The 12,281-nt window shown below is 40.0% G+C and overlaps 1 protein-coding gene across 2 annotated transcripts in view; it reads right to left on the bottom strand.

Annotated features, from left to right (window-relative positions):
• The window catches only part of EDIL3 (EGF like repeats and discoidin domains 3), a 234,709-nt gene that overhangs the window by 77,836 nt on the left and 144,592 nt on the right, over positions 1-12,281 (bottom strand). For both annotated transcript variants that reach the window (XR_014556287.1, XM_083703244.1), the window contains exon 6: positions 4,118-4,299. Coding sequence is in view for 1 of the 2 variants with exons in the window: in XM_083703244.1 (XP_083559370.1) it covers positions 4,118-4,299 (182 nt within the window). In the remaining variant the exon portion in view is untranslated. The remainder of the gene's footprint in view (positions 1-4,117; positions 4,300-12,281) is intronic.

Raw genomic sequence — 12,281 nt, 5'->3', positions numbered from 1 at the left:
TGCCATCGTGGCTGCCCCCCTGCCCGCCCTGGGCGCCACACCCCTACGGGTGGTGCGCCACGCCCCCAGGATGCGCACCAGCCCTGCCCCCCAGTGCTGAAGCATGAAGCTCCGCCACTGATGACACACAGAGTAAACTTTTCTAGTTCAACATAAAACAAACCCTGTCCAAATAAACACGTTTTAAAATGTGATTTATTCACACCTATATAGCTAAGGAGTCACACGTAGACTTACTTCCGCTTCTTCTGGGGCAAAAGAGCTTCTTACAGAGTAATCCACCCCCAACTCCACCCTGCTTGATGGTGTGTGTGTTTGGAGGGGGAGGGGGGAAATGATATGCAGATATTACTCTACTTCATACATTTATTTGCAATAGGAAGAAGTGTGTTTACTTGAATCAGAGACTGTATTTAATTTTCTTTAACACAACTACTTACAGCTGCTTGCATAATATGTAGGATCTATCTTTTACAATTAATAAGGAGGCAAATATACTCAAGCTTTGTTGTAATTAGGATGAACTACCAAATAAGTATAGATCAAGCAAGCTACAGTATGTTACTGAAACAGAGAGGCACCGTAACAGTGTTTTGGCTTTCCAGGACCTTTATTTATAGCTATGTGTAAGATTACTTTTAAAATCTCTTTCTAAATGAAATTTGTAATTTTCCATCAGGGATAACTTAAATGGGATCATTAGGGCTAAGCGGTAAATTAATGTACTTGGTATAATATGTCCTTAGGGATGCAAGCTTTAATCAGAACTGGGGAAGTGTTGAGAGTTGGATATTCTCTTTAGCTAAGACCAATCCAAAATAGCTTCTCCCCAAAGAGCTGATAATATATGCCACCGTTCTGCTTTGATTCCCTGCCATCAGGATATTGAAATGCTTGCACTCATGAAACAACAACGAGCAATAGATAAATTAATAGCTTAGATGGAGAAAAAGGAAGGACATTATTTGATCAATTTGTGCTTTCTCACATGGGAAGATCAAGGATCAATTGATTTCCACACCTGGCCTACAGATCAATGTCTGTGGGTGGGTTTAGCAAGGAAGCTTATTTTGCATTCTGACACTTGAGAGGAAGTTCAGCTATGTTTTTCTCTAACAGCCAGTGGAGGTCTCCCTACTCCTGTAGGGTGAAAAGGATTCAGTAAGTGACAAAATCCCTGCAGCGCACAGTACAAATGGACTAAATTCATGAGAAGTGTTGACAAACTCCAAGAGATGCTTGGAGATGAACTTATGTTGTTCTAAAAGCCCACATTAAATGGGTGGAGCAGTTTCAAAGCCTGCAAATTATTCTATGCCCCTGATCAAGGTAAAAGCCAGAGAAACCCCTTTCCACATGTATCTCCCAACTCTTGCCATCTCTGAAAACCTTCTCACCAGCCTCCCAAACAAATTTCCACTAGTCCCTGGCAAGAATAACAGCGGAGGCTCTTTCCTTTCCTTATTCCTTTTCTGTCACTCTGATATGCTGAACAAGTATTTGACTAAATGCAAAGCCAGAAGAATCTTGACAGTTAGAACAAAATAAATAAAAAATCCATTCCAGTGACACCTTAGAGACCAACTAAGTTTGTGATTGGTATGAGCTTTCATGTGCATGCACACTTCTTCAGATACACTGAAACAGAATTCACCAGACCCTTATACATAGTGGGAGGGTGGGTGGGTTTTTTCTCAGAAGGGTAGTAGAAGATGGGTGATTGACTCATACCAATCACAAACTTAGTTGGTCTCTAAGGTGCTACTGGAAGGAATTTGTTTATTTTGTTTCGACTTGAAAGTTAGGTCGTTCAGTTGGTAAGGTAGGTCTGCTGCAACTCAGGAACTATACCTCCCATGCTCACTGGACTTTGTGCACCAGTATATGGTTATATGGTACAGTGTCTATTAACCACAAACAAAACATGCTCATAGTTTGTTGTAGGTAATAGTTTATTGCTGGTTTATAAACCATGGTTTAGATCCATCATGGCTTAGCATAATGGGTGGACTGGCCAGGCATTATTTCCAAACTCTCCCTTTGTTGTATCCTTCCTGCCTTTCTGGAAATATCTGTCTAAAAGCTAAAAGTTACACTAGCTGAGGCAGAGACAACAACACGTATTCATTGCTTGGAGTTAAAAAGAAAAGGCTGAGTTTACTACAATAGGTTAAGAGATAAATTTTATCATATCTAAGTGGTGGTTATTAAAATCAAAGATATAAGATGCTATATCTTCCAACAAAGTTAAATCAGCATTTTTTGGTCTTAATGAAACAGTAAGCATTTAACATGGATGTTCTTTTATTAATTCTGTAAATCTACAAGGAGTGCTTTAAAGTTAGATATGAGTGTGTCTCCCTTAATTTGCTTTCAATGCCATAGCCACTGACCCTCTAAATTGCAAGCCAATTATAAACATTGTAGTTCTAGTAGTAGTTGCTTGCTGGGAGCATAAATTTAAATAGTAATTTTAATATTCAGTTCATTAGGATGATGCTCGAAAAAATAAATTACATATTTATTGGTTAGTGTTTGTCATGCACCTGGAAAATGGAGGAGGTGGCACATTTACAACAAAGGAAAAGTACACAACACACCTGACAATGCAGTCCTGTACATGTTTACTCAGAAGTAAGTCCCACTTAATTGAAATCTTTCATATGATATGTAACATGAAAAAACTCCTGAATTTCTCAGACAGGAAGAGTTCAATATTGTTAATAGAAGGCAAGACTGCCACTTCCTCATGCTGCTGTTTTTAAGTTAAATATTTTAAAGCTATTGAGTGGTTTCCAACATTAGTCATACTCAGAGTAGACCCACTGAAATCAACAGACTTTAGTGCAGTAAGTGAGATGCAGTGCAGTATGAGCAGTCTTCCTTTCTTCTTTCCTGCTTACCCTGTTCATTGTTGTAGTTGTAGATGTTGTTGTTGTTGCATATGCAGGCTGCAACAACTAGCTCTCACCCACTGAGTCTACTCAGAGTATGACGTAGTTGGATATCATCAATTTATTCAATTTCTCTTCCTCCCTTCATCATACAGTGACAAACATTATTGTGTTGAACCAAAGGAAGCTCTGTAAATGCCATCTTGGTAGTTAATATAACTCCACAATTAATTGGTAGTTGTTGTAACAACGAGCTCATGCATATATTTACATTCACTTGAAGTGCTGGGCTCTGATCCCAGAAAGGGAAACTATCCGTAAGACTTGGATATTTGCCACCTAAGCCCTCATCCGGTCAGGTGAAGTGATGGGAAGACCTGGCCAAAGTGACATAAGCTGCTTTGTGTATAAAGAATGTCTGGACACTTGCTTTTAGGTGCAGACAAACTATCTTCTTACTGTGGTGTCCGCCCCATATCTCTAAAGGCTAGGAGACCTGGCAGGCTGATTTGCTGTAAGCCTATACCTTCCTATAATAAAGGACTAGAACTGATCACTGGCATTTTGGGCATACTTCTTTGGTATTCCTGTACCCAGCCACTCCTACGAGCCCTCCTTTGGGCCAGTGGTTCAGGACATTTCTCATTATATTAATCATAAGCCACAATTAGAGGACTCTGAAATGGCAGCATATGCATTGTTAAATAACCAAAAATAACAAGAAAATGCCCAGATTATATATACCCCTCTGGCAACGGTTCATTAAGGTGAGAAGCCTCAAAGGCAATCTTTCTCTTATGTTACTCTCTGTGGTGGCTGGAGCTCTTATAAATACCATCCGTTAAAACTCCCATTGAGTTAGGTAGTGACCTATTGTGTTTTATGAAGCGGAGGGGGTGGTAATGTGTAACAATATGCCTTTCAGCAGATGGTGCCACTACAGCAATAATGAACAAATACATTTCTGCAAACTGGAATGTATGCTCAACAGATTTTTGTGGCGGCAGGTTCCTGCTTTCTGATAAGGCCTGGAGCACTTAAAAGGTCTACAGCGATCGCAATAAAAATGCCTCCTCATAAGTCTAGGCCTCAATTAAAGGTTGTAAATAAGAATCCTGATAATAGCTTGCCATTTGTGTTCATCAGTTACTTAAGTGATGTTGGCAACAGAGGCTAGGAGACTTCCTGCCACCCACCCACCCTCTCACAGCTCCATCTGTTACCTGAATCCATGGCCATCTGTCGTTTTCTGCTGCAGTCCAAGCATTTACAAGACCTTTCTTGTTAAGCCGTGCATAGTAAGGATACCATTTCTGGAGCCCAAAAAGTGCCCGATGGGTAGATGATGCAGTAATTTGCTGGTTTGAAATTATTCCGCCTTCAATTCCCAATGGCCCAGAACATTCTGTAGGAAAAGAAGGGATGAAAAGAAGCAGAGATACAGAACATTTGAAACACAAGAGTATGGATAATAGATTCCTGATTAGGGACAGGTGAATCTGTCAATTTCTGTTCCCCTATAATTTCTCATTTCTCCCATCATAAATTTAGTTTTACATTTTCACACCAGTTTTTTCACGTTCTTTTTGGCGTATACAGCATCTATTTGATTAATATTCTTCATCTTTGATCCTTTGCTTTAAAGATTTTTTTGATTTTATTTTTAAAAAATCATATTTCTCTGTAAGCTTATTTCACTGTATTTTGATCTATCATTAAAGTTGAAAATAAAACCTATGATTTCAAAGCCTGTCAATAGTGTTGGAGGAAAATCAATTTATTTCATTGAGGGGGAAAAACATTTCATATATAATCAGGATCATACATTTCACCTATGAATAGATTTGTTAGCTGCTGCCAAACCCAGCAGAAGCCCAGTTAAAACAGGAGTTTTAGTCAATATACTTCCTTGATGAGAAAAATTGGTATAAGTTCAGACAATTCTGAACAAACAAAATGTTTTGGCAAGGAGGAGAAAGTAGAATCCCATATTAGTACTAAACAATATATTTGTTTTATTCTATTTATTTAATAAAAAGACAACACCAAGATGTTAAATGGGTTGGTTAAGACATACCACATCATGATTCATGTATTCCCTTTTGCCACCCTACTTCCTTTAGGTGCTCAGATTTCCTTCTGACCAAGAAACAAATCATTGTTTCCTGGATTATCTGAACTGAGTAAACTATGGTTTGCAAACCAGGAGACCAACCACTTCTCAGTGTAGAAAATCCACAGCTAGAGATTTCAAATATAGTTTAAACTATTGTATACATTCATGGTTTGTCCTGTTCATATATAACAATGAGCTATGGTGTGCCATTAAAAACAAGGGAGGGAATCAGAGTACATGGAGGAAAGAGGGAGGATGCTAATATAGGCCATATTCACGTACAGGAGGCTGATGTCAACTCCTGACATCCTTAAGCAGCTGCCAAGATGCCAGGCCCACAGCTGATACCTGTCTTTGACTCTACACATTGAGCTTCACCAGGTGAGTGGATCTAGCCACCCTCTTATTTTCCCACAATGCTCCTAACACAGAGTCATTCTAGGCGCACTGTGGGAAATTAAAAAGGTAGCTACACACAGCTCTCCACTACTGTTTAAAGCATTGCCACTGAAGTCAAATAGGTTCACTGAGATTCACTGGCAATGGAGGGAGGGGGAGCACAAAAGCACACTTTCCCCCAATTCCCCTCTAATGTGGAAGCAGTCCTGTAAGTATCATGGTTTGGGTGTTATGTGTGAATTTACCCAGTGGCTATTGAACCAGAGTTCTACAAATGCAGGGAGCTTCCATCGCCAGCTTCAACAAAGGTTTGTGTGCAAAGGCAGCACAGTTCCCATCAACAATTGGTAATGTGTTTTCCACTGTCAGAAAGTGGGAGGCATCACTGGTGTGCTTAGAGTAGCAGTAGGGGCAGAAATAATTTATATCAGGAATAATCTACATCACAATCTGTTGATGTCTTAAACAGATCTCTAATAGGTGCACAACAAAATATAGTATCTTTAAAATAATGGTTGCTGCTGGAAGACATTGCTTTATTGTTATTCAAGGTGATGCTGCAGTCTTGGATGCATTCTTTTAACTTATCCAGCTAGCAGAGCTCCACAAGAAGCCATCAACAGCTCAACACAAACAGATTTCAAATGGGAGACATGTGAAAAGCAAATATGCTTTAGACATCTGTGGTCCGCTTCTCCTTCCAGTGCCTAATTTTGTGGAATGAGATAACTCTGGCTGTGCTTAGTATGGCATGATAATAGTACTGAACACAAACCCTGACAGTGGGATTATAGATGACCTCTAATACTATGGTAGTTAATACTGATTCATGCATAAACTTCTCAATGTGCAATTTAGCTCACAGCTATTCCTGTTCTCTCACTGCTGTTTTGTGAGAGTACTATGCTTTGGGAGGAGTGAAAAATAAAGGAAAATAAACTTTATGGAGGATCTTTATAGATAGGTTGGAATGAATATTGTGGTAGTTTGTTTATTTCGTATTATTTCCATAACCAATAGAAACTATATGGGCCATTATTGGTTCTTTTTCATCCATAGCACAAAGCCTATTTTCTGCAGAGGACCAGAATGTACTGCACAAAAGCACTTGAAGACACAGAATCTTCTTCCTTCCAGCAGACGCAGAACACTTTTCAAGCTGCTTCATTACTGTGGTACTATAAAATTATATGATTATGACTACAGGAACAATTTTAGGGGGCTATCCATTTTACTGACAGCTATTTAAAACAGTTGGCAGCCACAGATTACTGGTCCAATTTTAATTCTGCACATATTCAGTGATAATTGAACATGACTCCCCTCCTACCCTGCTCAACTTTATGAACAGAATCCAAGTTTCTTTCTCAAGGTGGTATTTACCAAACCTTTGGAGAGCCCTTGATCTATATAGCAAGTGCATACTTGTGTTCCCTAGAAGATGCGAAACCTCATTTGAACTTTGCCACAATATATTTAAAGGAAAAAAATTGTCCTTCATCTTTTTCTTTTGAGAAAGGAAAAAGTGGGGATGGGATTAAGGCTTCGTCTTCATAGCAGTGAAGATATTTGTCTACTACAAATATTGTTGAAAGGTTAGGAGGCTGAAGAAGGTGAGATTTGCAGCCTATTTACTCCTTGCCACAATTCCCCCCCCCCCCAGATAAGGTAGGAGCAATTAACGACTGGCTTTTGAGGCACATTCAAAATAAATATGGAGGTCATTTGATATCTGCTGACATGTCTTCAAGGGCAAGGACAGCTCCAGGTTTGAAAGCCACATGCAACCACCAAAGTCTTAGTTAAAGGCAGTAGTGGTGCAGGCCAAGAATGCAGGCATTATGTGTTGCAGTAGCACTACACTAAAGGAGCAATCCTATAGCAAGAATCAGCAGGATGAGGGGCTAGGATCCAGTGGATCTTTGGCTGAGCCAAGAAGTACCCAGGACAGCCAGGCTGCCCCAGCCTAACTCCCTCATCCTTGACTCAGTAGAACATATGCTGCAGGTAGAAAAGAATGACATAGGAGATCTTCTTTCCACTCACAGATTCCTATGCTGGATGTCAAGGCATTGTATGAATGGCTGGATAACCAATGCCTCTGAAAAGTTAGAGTTTCAAATGTCAATGGTTACAAGACAAAGAGAAACTTGTTCTTGTTATCATATTATTTATTGTTCAGAAAATGGTTCTAATTTTGTCCTGTCAATATAATTTTGCTCCCTGTCTCAGTAGATATACAACATATTGTTTTTTCTTTCTATCATGGGTAAGCCCGCAAGTATGTTAGTGTTTCTGTATGTATCATTGGCGTACATCAATCAATAAGGATAATAAAACCTTCACCTATTTCATAAAATGCATTTTGGTCCATTAATGCTGAGTTGTATTGCTTTGTCTTGTCACATCTTTCCAGTTAAATTATCAACTGAGAGGTCATCTGCTTTACTGTGGCCAACCCACACAAAAGCACCATCAAATATAATGCACTTAACATTGCTGGAAGGTACTCCCTTCAGATAATAGCTTGCTTTAGCTATGCTGCTAAAAGGGATTATCCTTTTCTTCCAAGTGTGAAATTCTGGCCTTCCACATGTATTTTAAATTGTATTCTTTCTTTTCTAAAATTTAAATGCAACAAAAGGCTTCTCCTAAAAGATGACAACAGCATTACAAGACACATTTACCAAGATAGCTTAAAACATACCAGCTGGCCTAATTCTTCAGTAAAGGCTGAGAATGTATCACATGTCCTCTGTAAACCATCAAGAATGCAATGCTAATGCAAAATGTTAAAAATGAGCTATTGCCACCAACAAAGCACAACTCCATGCAAATTGCTCTAATTTAAATATGTTTCAAAAGCTACAAGGGCTGTTATTTTATTTTATTTAAATATCTATATTAGCTTTTGAAACTTATAATAATTGTGCCAGATGTCAGTCACATAATGTACCCCATGAACGTAGGCTACAGGAGCCTGCATAAATTTATTTGTAGAATCAGAGCCACATCTTAAATTGAAATGCAAATATGATTGACACAGATACAAAGAGAGGTTTCAGGTATGTGAGAGGATATCCAGAATTAATGTTTGCAATAAATGATGCTCAACTAAATTGCCTTCCCTAATAGAGGGAAAATATCCAAGTTGCAGATTGCCAAACATTAGGTGCTAAAACTAGTCAAGAGGAGTTCTGTTGGGCCCAATTGTGCCGTTTTCCCATCTTAAACTAATGTGATGCAAATCTTATTGTATTTTGTACAATTTATATATTGCTTGATTGCAAAAAACCAACAGCACCCAAACACCTCAAAGTGGTTTATAGAAAGAAAAAAACAACAACAAAATCATCACCAAAACAGCTAATCAAATTGTTGTTGTTTAGGCGTTTAGTCGTGTCCTACTCTTCGTGACCCCATGGACCAGAGCACGACAGGCTTCTGGGAACCCGCTGCTAAGAATTCAATAGTTTTTGCTCTACTGATAGGCTTTGTGGGGGCATCAGGTTCAAAACTCAACCCCTATTCTGATTATTTCTTCTAGAAGTGCTCTTATATGTGTTTCTGAGAGGTCAGGAATGAGTTGGTAAAAAAAAAAAAGTGAAGTAAAGTGAAGTGAGACCATGGCAACCATTTCTAAACAATAATGATTGCGGTGCAAATCTGGCCAAAGGCATTTTGCTGCCTGGGGTGGAGATGACATTCCCTCATTCCATGTAAACAATCTTACTGGACTAGCAGCTGACTCTCATTTCAACACTGGTGCTAGGCCAGCACCTTACACCACACATGCTAGTTTAGGGGATGCAGAGCAGGCCAAACAAGGCACACAACCCTGAGTTTAGATGACACACAAGCCAAACCTTGGTTTAGTTTGACATTACAACAAAAAGGACCAGGGAGAAGCAAAGCTGCTATCAGCTCCATTTTAGGAACTCACATGAATACATGTTTTGCCAAGGTTTGGCATAGCGTAACATGTAAACTAAGCTAAAATAATGCATTTATCTGAACTGAAGAGTGTCTATGTTTTGTTGACAAAATACCGTAGTTGCTTGCAGATTTTCTTTCTGCTAACCTGGAACCTGATAACAGCAAACAGTTTCGATATTCTCATATGTGAATGAATGATGCCCAATTCTCTGCCTCTAGGCTATATGGGTAAGGTAATTTCTTGTTAAAGATGCACAAATATATGAAATTCTTAGGCTGTATTGGGGACCAAATAAGGGAAAAAACACTGCAGGCAGGCAGTAAAACAAAAGAAGAAAAAGAAGAAGAAGAAGAAGAAGAAGAAGAAGAAGAAGAAGAAGAAGAAGAAGAAGAAGAAAGACTGATAATTAATGTGTCCACATATGATTTATAAAAATAAAAGGCTTGATCTTCAAATGGCGCACACAATAAAACTGGCACAACTTCAAGAATTTCTGATGAGATATTTCTAATATTCAGTCTGACTAAAGACAGCAGAAGGTAACATCATCTGTGTTGGTACAGTGAATAACTTCACTGTAGTCTGGCTTGTGCTGGCAGACTGCTTTGGGAATTGCATCATTAATTTAAATCCTGCCTAACAAGATCTGCTAAATATCCCTAAATAAGTTTATCACTCATAGAACAATATAAAAGCCTCCTAATCCAAAGTTGCTATTCTTATTGAAATATTAAAATCAATAGACTGACTTAGGCAGGTTTTATCTTACGGTCCTATTATCTACATGTACTATAGAATAAGGCGGTAGAATGAATGGGCTGTCCAATTTCAGACTGCAGGCATGTGGTCACAGTTCTGAACACCCTGTTACATACACTCCAACATTTCTCCAATGAAAATAGGGACATCCCATAATGATAATTTTACTATTTATACCTCACACACCTTACTAGCTTGCCCTACCATACCCTCCAAAATTTATCCAATGTAATTAGGGACAGCCTAATGAAAAATGGGGCATTCTGGGATCAAATCAGAAACCCCCACACCACAGACCCTCCAAGTGTCCCTATTTTCCAGGGATGTCCCTGATTTAGAGAAGCCATCCCAGTTTCTGATTTGATCCCAGAATATCCCATTTTCCCTTAGGATACCCCTGTTTTCATTGGAGAAATGTCGGAGGGTTTGGACTTATTTGACTCCTGAGCTGTCTGAAGGAAAACCTGTATAGGGAAGTTTTTTTTTAAAAAAAATGGTTAATGTTTTATTATGTTGGAGCTGCCCAGAGTGGCTGGGGCAACCCAGTAAGATGTGCAGGGTATAAATAGTAAAATTATCATTATGGAATGGGACGTCCCTATTTTCATCGGAGAAATGTTGGAAGGTATGACATTTTTGCTTCAGGGTGGGCTTCAGGGTGATAGCTGGATGCCATGATTTGGGACCCAGCTAGATTTCATGACCTAGGGCCAGATGTCAGGACTCATAGTGTCAACACAGCACAGCACAGAACTTTGCTCACATTCTCTGTTATATTTCTGAGACCTGGGTGCCATAACTCAGAGGTATCATAAGTCAGAGCCATACCTCAGAGCTATAACGCAGGGGTGACATAACACTGAAGTTTGCACATCATGTACACTGCTGACCTCAGCCTGCTGAGTCTGCATAAGCATGTGTCCACAGTCACAACCAAAATATTCTCATAGTTGCAACTGCAAGGCCAATTGCACCTAGCCTGGCCTGGCCTAAACTCGAGTTAAGGGAGCGTCAGGAAGTAAAGTAAAGGTAAAGGACCCCTGGAAAGTTAAGTCCAGTCAAAGGCGACTATAGGGTGTGGTGCTCATCTCACTTTCAGGCCAAAGGAGCTGGGATTCGTCCACAGACAGCTTTCCGGGTCATGTGGCCAGCATGACTAAACCACTCCTGGGGCAACAGAACACCATGACAGAAACCAGTGCACAGAAATGCCGTTTACCTTCCTGTCACAGCAGAACTTATTTATCTACTCACTGATATGCTTTTGAACAGCTAGGTTGGCAGAAGCTGGGGCAGAGTAACAGAAGCTCACCCCATCGTATGGATTTGAACCACTGACCTTCTGATTGGCAACCCCAAGAGGCTCAGTGGTTTAGACCACAGCACCATCCACATACCTCTTCAGGAATTAACTGTCCTATAGCCAAGCAGAAGACTACCTGACTTAAGCATGCTTTGTCCGCATGTGTAACTAGCCAATAGTGACACAGGAAATCATGCGTCTGTGTTTGCTACAATTGTATAAATGCCCTGTGCATTCTTTGTTCTAGACTTAGTCTTTTGGGAAGTATCCAACTGAGACTCTGTTCTGTGGCTCAGAATAAAATATTTTTACCTTTCAACCCACTGTCTCTTTATAGGCTTGGGAGGGACTGTGTTTTATATTTGGTATCAGGGGGCACCCCAGTAAAACGTTCCAGAGGGAGGTGCTTCTGTCCAGATGCTCGGTTGGGGGCCAATGGGCCACAGCACTCCCCAAAATGGCATTCCTCAAGGGGTCGCCTCTATTTGACATACGTCATAAAGGGATCTTTAACACAGAATCAACCCTGCTAAATAATTAAGCAGCCATTGGATTGGTTGATTCAGGGTACATACCCAATGCCAATGCCAAAATCTACTTACATCTGTAATCCATAAGGTTATGGCCTATTTGAACCCAAGATGTTTTTCCTGTGTGTTTGTTGTGTTTTTCCATGGTATGGGCCCTGCCAGCCCCGGGTTTCCTGCTCCTGGGTCCACAACAAAGCTTGCTCACTTAAATGGCTGTGTTGCAGCACTTCATTGGACTTCATGCAATACATACTCTATTCAAGTGATTTCCCTATAGCCCCCTGCACCCGCCTAAACATGCTCCCCAACCTCCCCAACCTCCCAGGAAAGATTGAGGGAGCAA

Source organism: Podarcis gaigeae, assembly GCF_964106915.1.
Source record: "Podarcis gaigeae genome assembly, chromosome: 11".
Lineage (NCBI taxonomy): Eukaryota > Metazoa > Chordata > Lepidosauria > Squamata > Lacertidae > Podarcis > Podarcis gaigeae.
Note: the sequence above shows the minus strand (reverse complement) of the source record. Positions and strands in the feature narration are given on the sequence as shown.